The following is a 19,184-nucleotide window of genomic DNA, read 5'->3' as shown; positions in this document are numbered from 1 at the left end:
CCTACAAGTTTTACTGGAATAAAAACGTATGATTATTTTCAGCACTAATGTCATACAGGCACATACATACATATATTTTTTATTTTAATAAGCTTGATGCATTCATTCACTTAATAAACATCTGAGCATCTACCATGTAGCAAGTATTCTGCTAGTAGACATTGGAGACACAGCAGTGAATTTAACGACAAAAATAAATATATATGGTATGGAAGATTATGACAGGTGCTATGGAAAAGCAGCACAAAACGGGGTCGTGGAAGTGATATAGTGCTCAATTTGACAAACTGTGAAGTTCATTTTCAATTTTATAGTATTGTCAAAATCCTGTGCCTCAAATAATGCTCAGTACACTAGAGATGATCTATAAATACTTACAGAATAAAAGAATAGAGAGCTGTTTTAACACCAATATCAGAGTACTGGATAATATCAGAGTACTGGGAAGAAAATGAGATAGGAGCAAAAAGGATACCAAAGAGGCTTCAATGTATCTGTAATATTTTCAGTCTTAAAAAAGTTAAGTACCAACATTTCCTAAACCAAATATAATTACTTACGCTAACTGTCGTGTCCAAAGGTGGAAATAATTTTTCAAGTACTGTATGTGTTCTGGTTGTACCCCTGTGATAACCACAGCAGTAAAGCTATCTTTTTCCTTCTCCTCTATGATGAGATTATGTAGAAATCTTTCATCATCATTTGTAATGTGAACAGAATCAGAGGGCTACAAGAGTGAACACAAATACAACAGATTAAATCATCTAAATTATAATTATACAAATAGCTATTGCATCAAATTTTAATGTGATTTACTTGGAGTTTCACAAACAGGCTTCAGAAAAGCTTTTGGAGGACACTGGCCCAATATAACAAACTGGCTGAGCATGTGACAACACTGTGAAGACAAGGGAACTTTCACACAGACTGCTAAACTAGCATGCATAAAGAGCACCCTATCTTATAATGATAAACCAATTTTAGAATCATAAAGGAAAAGGTAAAGACAAATACCGAGTTTTAAAATGCCTTAAAAAATTGAGGACACTTACCCTAGGGTGGAATGAACCCTTGCTTGGGAGACCTACCACTTAACTTGGTCAGGACCAATGTCCAGCCCTCCATGTTCAAGAAAACTACAGGGCAGGCTGGACACAGCTAGCTAAGCCCAAACACATTGTGCTTAAAGGTAAAAATCATCCTGGACACCAGTCCACTTTCAGAGAAAATCTAAATATTCTCTGGAAGGGGGGTAGTAGGGGAATTTGAGGATAAAATTACAAACTTCTCAGTTTGTAGTATGAGTCTATGTTTTAAAAAATTCCAGGTCGGGTGCGGTAGTTCACTACTGTAATCCCAGCACTTGGGGAGGCTGAGGCGGGCAGATCACCTGAGGTCAGGAGTTCAAGACCAGCCTGGCCAACAAGGCGAAACCCCATCTCTACTTAAAATACGAAAGCAGCCAGGCGTGGTGGCATGTGCTTGTAATCCCAGCTACTAGGGAGGCTGAGGCAGGAGAACCGCTTAAGCCCAGGAGTCTGAGGTTGCAGTGAGCCAAGATCGCGCCACTGCACTTCAGACTGGGCAACAAGCATGTCTTAAAAAAAAAATAAAACGACAACAAAAAAAACATGGTATGTGCGCACGCGTGTGTGTGCATGTGTGTGTATGCGTATACAGTCATATGCCACATAACATTTCTGTCAACAATTGACTGCAGTGGTCACATAAGATGATACAATATTGTAAAATCAGTGTACCTTTTCTATGTTTAGATATGTTTAGCTACACAAATATTTACCATTCTGTTACAACTGCCTGGGGTAACAAGCTGTACAAATTTGTAGATTAGGAGCAGTACCCTATACCATATAGCCTAGGTGTGTAGTAGGTTATGCCATCTAAATTTGTGTAAGTACGCTCTATGATGTTCACACAGCAACAAAATACCCTAATGATACAGTTCTCAGAATGCATCCCTGTCCTTAAGTGATATGAGACTATATCTACTGTGTATGTTGCTATGTAGATTTAAAAACTGTGGAAATAAAAACAGATCAAACTATTCTACCTAGGAAATCAGTTAATTTTTAAAAATAAGTATGTATGATTACTTGCTTAACTAAAAACAGTGTTACAGCTCTTTTAGAATTTGTCTATCAAATTCTAAAATTTCTGATTAAAAAATAATAAATCCTTTAAGACTATACCCCTTCAAAACCATTCTAATGCATCTCTATACACTAAATTGCTAATATCACAGCTACAATATATACAAGTAACATTTCATACACTTTGAGTCAGTAGAGTAGTCTGAATTTACTAATGATGCAAATTCATTATCCAAATATTTATCAAGCATCTTCTGTAAGTCCTATGCCTCAACTTGGGCCTAAGGAAGACAGGTTCAAGATAAATAAGACAGTGCCTTTGTGCTCTACAAATTCCATCTGGTAGGAAATGAAAAAAACAAATGATTACAAAACAATATGCCATTATGTATGAAGATATGAACCAAGAGCTACACAGGTAAAAAGAGGGTGACAGTCACCCAGCAGATGACTGATTAATAACATTCCAGACAAATGAGAACATGAATTCAAGAGCATAAAGGAAATATGGTAGTTTTAGGATATATGATAAACATATGATAAAAGATAAGGCAGGATGGCTGAATTAGAGCAGTGGAAAGTGGGTGGAAGAGAGGATAGATGAAAGAAAATAATATAAAAGACAAAATTAAATGTGCTGAATGATTAACAAAAAGGATTATCAACTTTAACTGCATGGCTAGTGGATGCCATTAATTGAAAAGGGTAGTTGAGAGGGAAACAGGAGAAAGAGGGAATAAGAAAGGTTTCCAGATAATATTTGATCTCTTTCTCTTAAGAGACAGGGTCTCTCTATGTTGCCCAGCTGGTCTTGAACTCCTGGGCTCAAGAGATTCTCCCTCCTCAGTCTCCCAAAGTGCTAGGATTACCGGCATGAGCCACTGTGCCCAGCCAATAATTGACTTCAAAGGTACCAAAAGTGAGTTATTCCTCAAACACCTAAGAAAGAACATCTAACTGAACCTGGAAATGAGTGTGCTGGACATGATCAGTTGGTATTCATCACCCATTCCTACTACCTTTAACTGTACTCTCTTGGGCTACAGAGGTTGGAAGGAAAAAAAAAATACTGTTTGGTTGTGGATGCAAATTAGGTTTCACCAATTAGACATACTAGCCAAAATCTGGACGCCAAAAATGAAGCAAAGGCTATTTCCTGAAGTTTCTTAAAGGTTTTCTGTTATCATACAAGGCACTGAAAGATCAGTAACCAGGTTTCAGGTTTAATGTGTCAAAAGGCCACTGCAGCCCTAGTTATGGCCAGAAATTCTGTTTTCCAGTCGTGGAGCAACTGTGGCAGTGAGAACATTCCAACTTTTGGATCACAGATACAGCAGTGAGTTCCTGAATTCCAGACCCAGTGGTGGTCCTCCAACTGAATGATTATAGCAAATGTTGCAGCATCCCTCCAGGATTAACTTCAGAGTCTTAGTATCATTCTTGAAGGCTTAGCCCATAACTCATTCCTTTGGCCCTTCCAATAATCAGGTAATCACCTGATTCCCTCTGTTAGATATTTTCTGTTTAAAGGGCCTAGGATGGTTTGTTTCCTTTATTGAAGCTAGCATGTTTCAGTGTCTCAGTCTTGAGAAAAGTTTTCACATGAAACTCAGATTTGAGAGCTTTTGACATAAGTAGCAAATACACATCTTTAGAAAAGGCAAGACTATTGACTATAGAACAAGAACCACCAACTCCACCCACATTCTGAAAACTGCTCACAGGTCAGAGATACAAGGCCAACAAAAATAGGCTGGAAAAGACTGGTCATAAAAGGAAACGGAACAGGTACTTATGTTTGTTGGGTAGAACTAAGCACAAAATACAGAAAAGTCTGGCAGAGAAATGGTGCTCCAGGAGACACAGTTCTATACAAGCTTCGTAATACGCACACAGTTTTGAAAACCACTTAAATTCTCAATTTCTATTTCTCACCAGTTTTATCACGGCAACTAATATTTCCACCATTATATTTTACAGGGCTTTGTGGTGGTTAAGACAAGATGGAATACTGTTACGTAAAAATATCAAAATATGCAATTTGTTAAGTAAATGAAACAAAGAAAAGAAAGTCGTGTCCTGCACAAAGGTATATTAAGTTATCGAGAAAATAAAAGTGGGTAATAAAATGGAAAAAAAAATAATCCAACCCACCAACTAATGAAAGAAAAGGTATTTTTTTTTTCACTTATCAAATGGCCAACATTTTGCTGCCCTTTCCCCTTCTCACTCTTTTGAAAAATAAATGGTCAGACATGTACTTCCATACGGTTGGAAATGTATGTGACTAGGGGTTTAACCTTTCTGACAAGCAATTTTGAAATACATGCCACGAACATTTTAAAAGTTCAAATTCAGGCTGGGCGTAGTGGCTCACACCTGTAATCCTAGCACTTTGGGAGGCCAAGGTGGGCGGACTGCCTGAGGTCAGGAGCTCAAGACCAGTCTGGCCAACATGGTGAAACTTCGTCTCTACTTAAAAAAAAAAAAAAAAAAAAAAAAAAAAAAGAAAATTAGCTGAGCGTGGTGGCATGAGCCTGTAATCCCAGCTACTCGGGAGGAATTGCTTCAACCAGGGAGGCAGAGGTTGTGGTGTGCTGAGATCATGCCACGGCACTCCAGCCTGGGCGACAGAGTGCAACGCCATCTCAAAAAAAAAAGTTCAAATTCATTATCACAGCTATTAAAATTATAACAATCTAAACTAAGGAAAAAAATTTTTAATTCAGGTAAAATGTTATGCAAAGATATTCACGGCAATGTCTTTACAATTACTGTAAAATCCTTTAAATAAGCCAAATGCTCAACAGAATCATGAAATTATGTTACAGTCATTGAAGGAAATGTTATAAAGCTACTAAAAACTGCTGTGTATCAAAACAATTTGTAAGATGGGGAAATATTCAATGTGTTAATTTTTAAAATGTGGGATCAAAACTACTAAGTAGGCCGGGCACGGTGGCTCAAGCCTGTAATCCCAGCACTTTGGGAGGCCGAGACGGGCGGATCATGAGGTCAGGAGATCGAGACCATCCTGGCTAACACGGTGAAACCCCGTCTCTACTAAAAAAAAGTACAAAAAACTAGCCGGGCGAGGTGGCGGGCGCCTGTAGTCCCAGCTACTCGGGAGGCTGAGGCAGGAGAATGGCGTGAACCTGGGAGGCAGAGTTTGCAGTGAGCTGAGATCCGGCCACTGCACTCCAGCCTGGGCGACAGAGCAAGACTCTGTCTCAAAAAAAAAAAAAAAAAAAACTATTAAGTATATATTTTAAAAAGCTGAATTAGAAGGAAATTCACCAAAATGTTTCAGTAGGCTTCTCTAGGACTTGGGAGTATTTTTATCTTCCTTATGCTTTCCTATAAAGCTATAGGAAATATTGGTTTTCCTATAAAGCTATAGGAAACATTGGTTTTCCTATAAAGAAAACCAATGTTTTAAAAGTTCAAAATTACTTTTTAAAAAATTTGTATTGTTTTTGAGACAGTCTTGCTCTATCATCCAAACTGAAATGTAGCAGCATGATCATAGCTCACTTGCAGCTGGGCTCAAGTGATCCTCCCACCTCAGCCTGCCAAGTAGCTGGGACTACAGGTGCGCAGACCAGCACACCCAGCTTTTCTTTTTCTTTTTCTTTTTTTCAGTAGAGACAAGGTCTCCTATGCTATAGAGGCTGGTCTTGAACTCCTGAGCTCAAGCAGTCCTCCCACCTCAGCTTCCCAAACTAGTGGTACTACAGGACTGAGCTACCATGTCCAGCCCCAAATCACTTTAAAATAAAGATTTTCCCGTAACTCCAACACTTTCGGAGGCCAAGGTTGGAAGATTACCTGAGTCCGGGAGTTAGAGGCTGCAGTGAACTGTGATAGCACCACTACACTCTAGAGGGACAGAGTGAGACTCCATCTCTTAAAATAATAAGTAAACTAACTTATATATTAAAGATTTTAGATTAAAAATCATGTTTCAGGCTGGGCATGGTGGCTCACGTCTGTAATCCTAGCACTTTGGGAGGCCAAGGTGGGCGGATCACTTGAGGTCAGGAGTTCAAAACCAGCCCGGCCAACATGGTGAAACCCTGTCTCTAGTAAAAATACAAAAAAAGTAGTGGGGTGGGTGTGGTGGCAGGCGCCTGTAATCCTACAATCCCAGCTACTCGAGAGGCTGAGGCAGGAGAATCTCTTGAACCTGGGAGGTGGAGGCTGCAGCGAGCTGAGGTTGCGCCACTGCACTCCAGCCTGAGCGACAGAGTGAGACTCCATCTCGAGAAAAAAAAAAAAAATCATGTTTCAAACAGAGTTGAAGGGATACACAATAAATATACCATTTACTTGCCACTAAGATTCAAATTTTTTAACATTTTGTCATATTAACACAAGAATTTGAATGCAAACTTGTAACAGCAATCTCTCATTTATTTCTCTTGAGGTCCAATTTCCTGAAAGTACATTACCCTATTACTGTTTTTCTACTCTATAATTTTATTATATAACAAAGATTTTAAAATCCAAATTCAGACCAGGGAAAAAAGTTTACAATCCTACAAGCAATTTAAAGAAAGCTTAGTAAGCTTTATGAGACAACTTGTCTGAAGATTTTGGCTTGAGAAAGCCCATTTTTGTTGCTAGCATGACTAAAGGAAAGGGTAACTATGAAAATTTCATACCTTCAAGTTAAGTTCTGTCCTACCGTCTATCCAAAGGAGTAAATTTATAATTATGAGTCAAAAATGTATTGTACCTTTCTGTTTCTAATATATCCACTATATATTGCCTCTTTATTTTTCTCCTTCTTCTCAAAATCTTCTTTAGAAAGCACAAGCTCATGAACATCTTGGGAATCTGCAGGTTTGCTTATCATCTGTTAAATATTAAAAAGAGTACTTTTTAAATTCCTAATAAACTGGTTAATGCATTTAGACAGAGTCAACTTCAAAATCTTTTGATCAACTTTCATTTCTAAGAAATCTTTTTACTTACTCTGGCTGATTGTCCGACAAAGAAGACAGCTTGCTTGCCCCCAACACCAAAATAGGAAATATCACTATTTAAACTGCGTGGCACTGGTACTGGACGAACATATCCTGAATGATCACTAAAATAAAACATTACATTAATGCAGTGATTTTAATCAAGCTAGTTAAGTGTCAAAAGAAACTTTCATTGCGCTTGTATTCAGTGTTAATGAAATGATCACCATGCCTGCAAACACCCCTAACTGAAAGCTGAAATAATCAGTGTCAAGACATCCACTCCAGTTCATCTCAAAGTGTAGTCCCCAGGCCAGATGCACTAGCTTTACCTGAAAACTTTTAAGAAATGTAAATTCTTGGGCTCAGTCCTACTAAATCAGAAAATCTCTCAGCAAACAGGACTAAATAAGTATTTTTATTATCCTTATGCCTCTAAAACTTTCCTTCAAAGCTGTTTGCTACTTCAAAACTTCCTAAAATATTGTCTAAAGAATAATGGTAATTAGAGCAAAGGAGAGTGTCACTTCCATATATCATGATAAATGAAGAGCTCTGAGGGAACACTGCACCATAACAACATTCTGAAGAAGAGGCACCACTGGTCTTTCAAAATATAGGCAAAGTCTCCATGGACATCATCCCCCAATATCAGAAAGAAACAGAATGAAAGTGAAGCTGGAACCACTATTAAACTCAATGGAAAGATTAAAGAGCAGGTGTGACAAAGCTGGAGAGAATTAGAGAACAGAAAGATGCAAAGAATGTAACCACAGGAAACAAAGAAAGAAAACAAAACTGAAAAAATCAAAGTGGTGTTAAAAGACATAAATGACCAAAGCAAAATATCTCACACAAGATTAAATGTAGTTCTAGAAACAGAAGGGACAGAGAACAGAAAACAGCTGTAAATATGCTTGAACCAGTATGACATGGCTTCACAGATCCAAGAAAACGAAAAGAGCCCAAACAAGATACATAAAAAGAAATCAACATCACTGTAAACACCAAAAACCAAACAGAAGAACTAGAAAATAGGCTGAGAGATAAGACAGGATAAAATAGATTAGCAGGCTTTGACAGTGACAGTATAAGACAGAGAAGAATATTATCTCTGCAATGCCTGAAAAAAATCTGTTAACCTAAAATTGTCAACTAGAAAAAAATTAAGAATTTATAGATTAAAAACCAAAGTAATTTACCACCAGAAGACTTGTTCTAAATTAATGTTCCTACAAGCACAATCTAACATACAAGAGGTCACCATAATACAATACATACAAAAGTAATTTTTTTAAGTACTACATATGAGACATTTACTGGTGTGGTGAAAAAGTGGTATGTGTATATCGTTGAATTTCTAAGAAGTCACACTTTACATACCTTCAATAACAAAACTGTCATTTCAGGAAGAGAGTGACCAAAGCTAATGAAGTCCTTAAGTTGGGGGAAGGAAAATACTTTTAATCCTGAAATCTAAATATGCATGATAAAATTTCAAAGAAGATCAGAGAAGATACAAATTCTAAAATATTAAAAAGAAAAAAGGTGGATCAAGAAAATGAAACAGCAGAAGACAATAAATTTAAGAGAAAACAAAGAAACAGAAACAAAGAATGGGATAACCAAAAACATTTTAATTGGTATAAAAAGTCCTATCCTCATATATAAATAATCAAAATAAACATAAAGACAACATTGAGCAGGTAGGACACTGTAATACCAGAGATACAAAACAACAAAAGCACCCAAAAGAGTATTCCCTCACAATACCCCCTCAACATCTACAATCACATCCCCACACAACACACACAAACTGTCGACACAAAATAACACACACAAAATGCCTCCCCACACAACCCTGCATTTATACAAAACACCTCACACAATACACAAACATATCACTACTTTGTTTTTCTTTTTTCCACTTTTTTTTTTTATTATACTTCAAGTTCTAGGGTACATGTGCATAACGTGCAGGTTTGTTACATATGTATACTTGTGCCATGTTGGTGTGCTGCCCCATCAACTCGTCAACACCCATCAACTCGTCCTTTACATCAGGTATAACTCTCAGTGCAATCCCTCCCCCCTCCCCCCTCCCCATAATAGGCCCCGGTGTGTGATGTTCCCCTTCCTGAGTCCAAGTGATCTCATTGTTCAGTTCCCACCTATGAGTGAGAACATGCGCACACCACTACTTTCAACAGAAACGACACCACGATGCTACAAAGCATACACACTGATGATTAAAAAAAAAAATCTTAAGTCAGAGAAAAACAGACAATATGTTCTGAGACATAAAGATAAGACTGACAACAGATTTCTCCTTATAAATGATGCAAGTTGGTAGGAAACTGAGTGACATATTTAACATATAGGTTTGAGTACCCCTTATCCAAAATGCTTGGGACCAAAAGTATTTCAGATTTCTGATTTCTTTTCCAATTTTGGAATAGACGCATTATACTTACCAGCTGAGCATCCCAAATCTGAAAATGCAACATCTGAAATGTTCCAATAAGCATTTCCTTAAGTGTCATGTTGGTGCTCAAAAAATTTTGGATTCTGGAGCAGTTCAGATTTTGTATTTTTGAATTTGAGATGCTCAACTTGTACTTAAATTTTGTTAAAGTCAAGCTCAAACTAGATGCTCAGCAAAACTATCTTTGGGGTTTGGGGGGAAGAGAGAGATCGTATCAGACATACAAAATCTGAAAAAAATTCACCAAGAACAGACTGAATTTATAAGAGAATGTTTAGAAAGATCTTCTCAGAAAGGAAAACAATACTAGATAGATTTACACAAAGGAATAAATACAAGCTCTAGTAAATATGGTAAATATGTGGGTAAACATAAACTGGTTCAGAGACTCAGATTTCACATGCAAATGTTCATAGCAGCATTATCAAAAGACAAAAGGTAGAAACAACTTGTGTCCATTCATCTACGAACTGATAGACAAAATATAATATGGTTGTACAGTGAAGAATTATTCAACCATAAAAAGGAATGAAATTCTGATACATGCTACAACATGGATGATCCTCGAAAATTATGCTAAGTGAAGTAAGTCACGGATGACAAATACTGTATAACGACAAATACTGTACACTTCCACTTAAAGGAGGTACCTTGATTAGGTAAATTCATTGAAAACAGAAAGTACAATAATGGTTACCAGGGGATACAAGTGGGAGCAATGGGGAGTTACTGTTCAATGAGTAAAGCTTCAATTTGGGGGTACAGGGTGAAAAAACTTTCGGAATACATAATAAAAATAGTTGTAAAAGACTGTGACTGTAATTAATGCCATGGAATTATACACTTTAAAATGGTTATAACTGTAAATATTATGTTATTTATATCTTACCACAATTTTTTAAAAGAGAACTGCTTTAAAAAGGGACAGAACAGTGTGCTGTTGGAACACAGAGCAGATGTGTACAGTTTAGCAAGAAAGGTCAGGAAGTTGAGAAGAAGCCTTTTTACATTAAGGAGAGAGGCAAATGATTATTTAAAGCTAAATAACAATACTGTACTTTGACATTGATGCCAAAGTAAAATGTATAAAAACAAAAGTACAAAGACCAAGATAGCATAAATGGAAGTATACTGTTGTGATGTATTTATATGTGAAGTGGTTTAGTATTACTTAATACAAACTGTGATAAATTAAAGAGTTATACTATGAATCCTGGAGTTTCCAGTAAAGTAACAGCTATAGTTAATAAGCCAAAAAGGAAATAAAATGGAATCTCTCTCGCTCTTGCTCTCTCTCCCTCACACACACACACACTCTCACACACACACACACACACACACACACACAATGAATCTGCAATAAGGCAGGAAAAAAAGAAAATGGGAACAAAAAATAGGCAGGAAAAATAAAAAATAAATTAACAAAGATGGTAAACTTAAATCTCAACACATCAATAATCCAATTAAAAGCAACTGATCTAAACACTCCAATTAAAAGGCAGAGATTGTTAAATATTAAGACACAAATATGCATTGCCTAAAAGAAACCCTCTCTAAATATAAAGAGACAATAGGTTAAGAGGTTGGAAAAAGATTTACCATTTTAACACTAATGTAAAGAAAGCTAGAGTGAATATATTAACACCAGACAAAGTCAATAAAAGACACCAGGAAATGAACAAAGAACAATTAAACAAATAAATGAGTAAATAAAATAGACTATCACTCTTTGTATTATTACATTTAATTACATTATGGATGCAATAATATCCAGTATTATTTTCCTTTCTGGATAATGTAATAATAACCAGTATTGTTTTCCTTTCTGAAGATCTTTCTAAACATTCTTTTATAATTTGAGTCTGTTCTGCATGAATTTTTTTCAGATTTTGTATGTCCGATAGGATCTCTCTCTTTCCCCCAAAACCCAAAGATAGTTTTGCTGAGCATCTAGTTTGAGCTTGACTTTAACAAAATTTAAGTACAAGTTGAGCATCTCAAATTCAAAAACACAAAATCTGAATGCTCATTATACATTCAATTACATTAAATGTAATAATACAAAGACGCTAAATGAAACTGTAAACATGGTTATAAAACATGACCCAACTATATGTTGTCTATAAGAAACCCATTTCATATATAATAATGAAGGTAGGTTAAAAGAAAATGAATGAAAAAGTATATAGCATGAAAACACAAATGAAAAGAAGCTGGGATGGCTATATTAACAGGTAAAGTACACTCCAAAGCAAAGAAAATAACCAGTGACAAAGAGCAACACTACATAATGAATAAAAAGGTCAACCAAGAAGGCACAGAAGGCACAACAATCCTTGGAGACTTCAATACCCCTTAGTTACTACCACATAGAAAATTCTGCAAGGATACAAAGAAATGAATAGTATCATCAACCTATAGAATCTAACTGACATTTTCAGAACATTTCTCCCAACAAGAGCAAAATACACCTTCTTTTCAAAGACACATAGAAAATCCACCTACACAGATAACATCCTGGATCATAAAACCCAACAAATGTAAAACAGCTGAAATCACTTAACAGTACATTATCTAGCTATCATAAGATTGAACTTGAAATCAATAGAAAGACAATAGGAAAATCTGTTGGAACACTTACAAATTCACGCACTGTTAAAACAATCCATGGGTTAAATACCAAGTTGCAAAGAAAAAAAGTAGACTGAACTGAATGAAAAAGAAAATACTGCATAACAAAACTTGTGAGATGTAGCAATTTGTTTCCCAGAATTATGATTAACCAAAGTCTATGAGCTAATGTTTATTAAGAAGAAAAAAGTAAATGAGTTCTAAGAATTCAGTTACTACGGCAATATTTCTAGGAAATAAGTTGAAAATATCTTCTGATATTTTCCTTAAAATATTTCTGGGAAAATATACAAAAGATTAGAGAGGGAGAAGCTCACTGATAAAACACAACATATATACATCAAGTCACACAAAACTAAAGAATTCTCTCCACTAGTTAGAAATGCACACAATCATAAATCCCTTTTTCAATCCAAATGATCCATGCAAACCAAATCTAGGCAACAACTCTATCACGGCAAGTAAGGCTGAGAATATTTATTTCAAGACAGTCTCAGACTTGTGTTAATGAGTCTAGAAAAATTCCTATATCCACTCAAGGACTATATAAATATCCCTTCATGGGGCCGGGCGCGGTGGCTCACGCCTGTAATCCCAGCACTTTGGGAGGCTGAGACGGGCGGATCACAAGGTCAGGAGATCGAGACCACGGTGAAACCTCGTCTCTACTAAAAATACAAAAAAAAAATTAGCCGGGCGCGGTTGTGTGCGCCTGTAGTCCCAGCTACTCGGGAGGCTGAGGCAGGAGAATGGCGTGAACCCGGGAGGCGGAGCTTGCAGTGAGCCAAGATCGCGCCACTGCACTCCAGCCTGGGCGACAGAGCGAGACTCCGTCTCAAAAAAAAAATAAATAAATAAATAAATAAATATCCCTTCATGAACATAAATAAAAGTAGAAAAATACAATTTCAAAGAACAGTTTTACACCACAGCAGTTCTCTGGAGAATTAGGAAATTAAGCCCCTTCAGGAATAAATTTACATCAAAGTCCAAAAAAATTTCAGAGAATATCTTAATTCATATTCTTCATACAATGAAAGAGGACACTTAATCTTTGGGAAATTTTGATGGGAACAAAACATAAGAAGTGTTTCAAGTAAGAAAAAGTATCAGGGGTCCGGGCACAGTGGCTCATGCCCATAATCCCAGCACTTTGGGAGGCTGAGGTGGGTGGATCACCTGAGGTCAGGAGTTCAAGACCAGCCTGGCCAACATAGTGAAACCTCATCTCTACTAAAAATACGAAATTGCCAGGCGTGGTGGTGCGCACCTATAGTCTCAGCTACTTGGGTGGCTGAGGCAGGATTGCTTGAACCTCGGAGGCAGAGGTTGCAGTGAGCTGAAATCACGCCACTGCACTCCAGCCTGGGGCTGACAGGTGGGACTCTTGTCTCAAAAAAAAAAAAAAAAGAAGAAGAAGAAGAAAGAGTGATCAGGGAAGATGATCAAATTAGTAAAAGGAACTATCTAAATGATTGCCAGGAAGCCAGGGTAGAGTAAATATATATATCTCACTATCTTGAATCTAACAAAGGAGAAAAAAAAATACCAAAATTAAGAAAGCTCCATCTCTAACAAAATTGGCCACCAATCTCTATCAGAGCCTCTGGAATAAATGTGCCAGACACATGGAAATGACCAAATTAAAGTAGAGTGCTTAAATGTTACAAACGTATTCCCTACATTCGAGTAAATACAAATATTAGAAAGTAAAAGCTCATCTTAATTTGCTGAAAACCAATGAAGACAAACCAGCTTTTTCTTTAGGAATATTAGGAAAAATCCTGTTGGGGTCCCATTTCTACAACTTAAAATAAATATGGCATGGGTCACATAGCATTTTTACTTATTTATATTTCAAAAACACAGTTCTGAGTTGAGAGCCTTTTATTTGATGAGCAAGTTGAAAGTGCAGAAAGAGTGGCACTGATCCAACACATACCTGAATCCAGGTATGTGGACCTAACAAATGTCATACCTCTCCCCTACAAAATAATTATACACATACTGTTATAATTATGTTCCAGATATCCAAGTTAACTTCTAAAGTAGAAATTCTTATAGTGCCCAAGTTATGAGAGAATTTTCTAGGTTTATGTAACGTTATATATCCTTTTTTATTGAGAGACAGAATCTCACTCAGTCGCCCAGGCTGGAGTGCAGTGGTGTGATCATGGATTACTGTAGCCTCGACCTCCTGGTCTCAAGCGATCCTCCCACTTCAGTCTTCTGAGAAGCTGCGGCTACAGAGGTGCAAGCCACAACACCTGGCTAATTTTTTTTTTTTTTGAGATGGGGTCTCACTTTGTCACCCAGGCTGGAGTACAGCGGCACGATCTCGGCTCACTGCATCCTCCACCTCCCAGGTTCAAGCGATTCTCCTGTCTCAGTCTCCCGAGTAGCTAGGATTACCAGCACACACCACCACACCCGGCTAATTTTTGTATTTTTACTATAGAGACAGGGTTTCGCCATGAAGGCCAGGCTGGTCTTGAACTCCTGACCCCAGGTGATCCGCCCACCTCGGCCTCCCAAAGTGCTGGCATTACATGCATGAACCACCGTGCCTGGACCACACGTGGCTAATTTTTTAAAATATTTTTTGTAGAGGTGGGTTCTCATTATGTTGCATAAGCTGGTCTCAAATTCCTGGGCTCAAGCAATCTTCCTGCCTCAGCTTCCCAAAGTGCTGGCATTTCAGGTATGAGCCACTGAGTCCAGCTTATTGTCCTATACCTTAACAAGGGTTTGAGATACACAAGTGTATGTATTTGTCAAAAATCAGTAAACGAGTGAACACTTCCAGAATGGTGGCATAAGGACTTTCAAGAATCTACTCACTGATGAAAGCAATGAGAACACCTGAAAAAAACATCAAAATCAAGCAGCAGCAACTGCTTATCGTAACAGCTGTCTGAGGCAATGAAAACAGTGGAGAAAACAAGAATCTGACCAAAAATATACAAGGAAAAGTTGGGGTATGCAAGGTCTGCAGGGTGTTTTAAAAGCTTCAACATATTCACTAGAATCAGTAAGGTCACTCCCACGTGCAGGGCTAAACACATGTTCAAGAAAGAATTGAGAAGGTCCTAATAATGACCCACCTCTAGCTTACCTTGAGGTTCACTATAAGCAAGAAGTAAAAGTAAGGCAGAGTTGTAAACTCTGCAACATAACACTAAAAACATACCCCACTATGCACACAGAGCCCCTCAGCAAAAGCTGGGAGACTTAGTGGTTCAAGGCATTTAAGATAATGTTTGATCATTAGCTGACCACAAAGCTAACTAATCAGAAACTTCAAGGGTAACATAAGGATACCGACTTAACAGTATTCGTTCAGGGAAGCCACGACATAAACAAACAACAGATGCAACAACAAGTCTTGGGGAATGGGGTGGTATCAGATTTCCAGAGTTGCTACATTATATTATAATATGACCAGTTCTCAATAAAAAATTACAAGCCATGCAAAGAGATATTAAAGTATGGTTCACACACAGGAAAAAGAACAGTTGGTAGAAACTGTGGCAGAAGAAGTTCGGCTATTTTAAATATATTCAAAGAACAGAAACCATGTATAATGAACTAAAAGAAAGTATAAGAAATGTATTTCACCAAACAGAGAGTATCAGTTGGGTTAGAAATCATAAAAAAAGAACTGAATAGAAATTCTAGATTTGGAAAAAACAATAACCAAAATGAAAAAACCACTTAAGAGACTCATGAGCAGATTTGAGTTGGCAGAAGAATCCATAAACTTGAAGGTAGGATGATTGAAATTACTTAGTTTGAGGAACAAAAAGGAAAATGAAGTAAAAAGAACAGACATGTACTACAGAACACCATTAAGTATATGGATAAGAGGAGTCATAGAAGGAAAGGAGAGAAAGAATACTTGGAGAAAAAAAATGGCAAAAAAACTCCCAAAAGTTGATGAAAAACTTTATTCTATATATCTGAGAAGCTCAATGAACTCTAAGTAGGATGAACCCATATCCACACCTAGACACATCAGCATTAAACTGTCAAAAACCAGAGACAAAGAGAATCTCAAAAGCAGTGAGAGAAGCAATCTGTTACACAGAAGGGATCCTCAAAAAGATTTAACAGCTAATTTCTCATCAGAAACCATAAAGCCAGAAGGTAGTGAGCTAACATATTCAAAGTGTTGAAAGACAAAGACTGTCAACCAAGAGTTTTTTACCCAGCACAAATAGCCTTCAAAAATAATGGAAAGGTGCCGGGTGTGGTGGCTCACACCTGTAATCCCAGTACTTTGGGAGGCCGAGGCAGGCAGATCACAAGATCAAGAGTTCGAGAACAGCCTGGCCAATATGGTGAAACCTTGACTCTACTAAAAATACAAAAATTTGTCGGGCATTGTGGTGTATGCCTGTAATCCCAGCTACTAGGGAGGCTGAGGCAAAAGAATCGCTTGAACCAGGGAGGCAGAGGTTGCAGCGAGCTGAGATTACGATACCACATTCCAGCCTGGACTAAAGAGCGAGACTCCTTCTCAAAAAAAAAAAAAAAGGAAAGATTAAGACATTCTCAGATAAAAAGTGAGGCAATTCGTCATTAGCAGATCTGCCCTAACGGAGCCACTAGACAAGACAGTCCTTTGGGCTAAAATACCAGGATATTAGAAAGTATTATAACTCAAATACACATGAAGAAATAAACAGAAAATAAGGTAGCGGTAATTACATAATTGGAAAAGACAAGCCAGGGGCAGCGGCTCACGCCTGTAATCCCAGCACTTTGGGAGGCCGAGGCGGGCAGATCACCTGAGGTCAGGAGTTCAAGACCAAACTGGCCAACGTAGTGAAACTTCGTCTCTACTAAAAACACAAAAATTAGCCGGGAATAGTGGCATGTGCCTATAATCCCAGCATGTGCCTGTAAGCTCAGCCCAGGAGGCTGAGGCAGGAGAATCGCTGGAACTCAGGAGGTGGAGGCTGCAGTGAGCCAAGATCGTGCCATTACACTCCAGCCTGGGCGAGAGAGCAAAGACTCTCTCAAAAAAAGAAAGAACGAACGAACGAACAAGACAAGACAAGACAGTACAAATGTATTATCTGTAACTCTTCTCCTATCTGATTCAAAAGATCAAGACATAAAATAGTAAGTATAAAACTCTAGTAACAGGGCTATAATGTGTAATGATCACCTTTATATGAAAATAATAGTACACGCAAGTGGGAGGAGAACAAAGCTAAGCAGGAGTGGTTTTTGTATACTACAGATATGTCGTTGGCATTAATCCAGACTGTATTGTTATAAATTAAGATGCTGGTTGTAATCCCTAGAAAAACAACTAAAAATGTAGATTAACAACTATTCGCTGGCTGCAGTGGCTCACTCCTGTAATCCAGCACTTTGGGTGGCTGAGGCAGGTGGATCGCTTGCACTCAGGAGTTGGAGACTAGTCTGGGCAATACAGTGAGACTCCACCTCTACAAAAAATTAGCCAGGTGTGGTGACAAGCACCTGTGGTCCCAGTGACTTGGACTCCGCTCATTGCAGAGGCTGCAGTGAGCCAAGATAGCACCACTACACTCCAGCCTAAACAACAGAGCGAGATTTGTCTCAAAAAAAAAAAAAAACCAAAAAACGAAAAACAAAAAAACAAACAAAAAAAACTATTAAAAGAATATTAGTGGTTGCAAGGAGATAGAAAGTGACCACCACTTAATACAGGGTTTCTTTTGGAACTGTAAAAGGAATTAGTGGCGATGGTTGCACAATTTTGTTAACTCAAAACTACTGAACAGTATGCTTTAATACTGTCAATTTTACGATCTGTAGATTTTATCTCCATAAAAGATCAATTCAATTAAGATAAATTTAAGACAGATATAAGCAATTAACTGCATAATATGTGAATTTTACATCAAAATTAAAAATATTGAACCCTAGAAAATAATACGGACACTTTCAAAACTAGGAAAAAGTACACCAATATTTACAACTTGTTTTGAACTGTATTAAAAAACCAGATAAACTAATGGTGGGACAGATATATAAGGAGTCAAGCAACTATCAACGGTAAAACCTAGGTGGGAGTATATGGGTATTTCCTGTAGAATTTCAACTTTTCTGTATGTTTTTAAATGTTCATAATAAAATACTAAAAGAAAAAAAACAGCACTGAGGAAACACTCAGATCCAGGTTGTGGACCATTCTACAAGAAAACTAGCCTAAACACTACAGAAAAATTAAAATATTATGAAAAACACAAAAGCTAGGGAAACTATCATAGAATGAAGGAGACCAGACATGACAACAGAAAAAAAAACTTATGAAAATCTTATGTTAAATATTTTTGCACTAATGATAAATTTCTTAGATGTAATGATTTTGTAGTTATGTATGAGAATCCGCTTGTTCTCAAAATACACATGCTACAGTATTTGGGAGTGAAATGTCACAAACTGACAGTAGTGTACTTTCAAATGATTCAGAAAAGCAAAGTATGTGTTTGCAAGTGTGTAGACAGATCATAAATGTGACAAAACATTAACAACTGATAAATCTAGGTGAAGGATATAGGGGTGCTAGTTCTTTCATCTTGTCTACTGGCTTGTAATGTTTCAAAATAAAAAGGGTGGGAGGAGGGAGTAGTACCCAGGTAAATGAGTTACGAATATTTCCAAACTGAAATTCTCACGTCTCCCTCTACCCTCCCCGCTATCTACTATGCTACAGTCACAACAGCCTCCTTTCTGTCCTTCAAACAAAACAAGACTGTCACAATTTCAGTCTTTGCTTTGCTGGTGCTTCTTCTACCTGAAACACACTTCTTACAGATCTTTATTTGGCTGCTTTCTTCTGATCATTCAAGCCTCAACTCAAATATAATCTCAAAGAGGCCCTCTTCTCCAACCACCTTATCTAGAGGAGATGTGCATCAGCTCTATTATCCTACTTTTTTTTTCTAGCAATCCATTCCTTCAACATTACTCTTACATTTTATTCATAGTAAT

The 19,184-nt window shown here is 37.4% G+C and overlaps 1 protein-coding gene and 1 pseudogene across 2 annotated transcripts in view; one reads left to right on the top strand and one right to left on the bottom strand.

The window, feature by feature from the left end:
* LOC105478815 (structural maintenance of chromosomes flexible hinge domain containing 1) overlaps positions 1–19,184 on the bottom strand; it is a 151,656-nt gene that overhangs the window by 111,788 nt on the left and 20,684 nt on the right. For both annotated transcript variants that reach the window (XM_024791952.2, XM_071085588.1), the window contains 3 exons: positions 7,089–7,203; positions 6,850–6,969; positions 561–727 (listed from right to left, as the gene is read on the bottom strand). In XM_024791952.2, the coding sequence (XP_024647720.2) occupies positions 561–727; positions 6,850–6,969; positions 7,089–7,203 (402 nt within the window). The remainder of the gene's footprint in view (positions 1–560; positions 728–6,849; positions 6,970–7,088; positions 7,204–19,184) is intronic.
* Positions 2,130–2,164, top strand: LOC112426142 (U7 small nuclear RNA; annotated as a pseudogene).

Source organism: Macaca nemestrina, chromosome 19, assembly GCF_043159975.1.
Source record: "Macaca nemestrina isolate mMacNem1 chromosome 19, mMacNem.hap1, whole genome shotgun sequence".
Lineage (NCBI taxonomy): Eukaryota > Metazoa > Chordata > Mammalia > Primates > Cercopithecidae > Macaca > Macaca nemestrina.
This window is presented reverse-complemented; position numbering and strand designations above follow the sequence as displayed.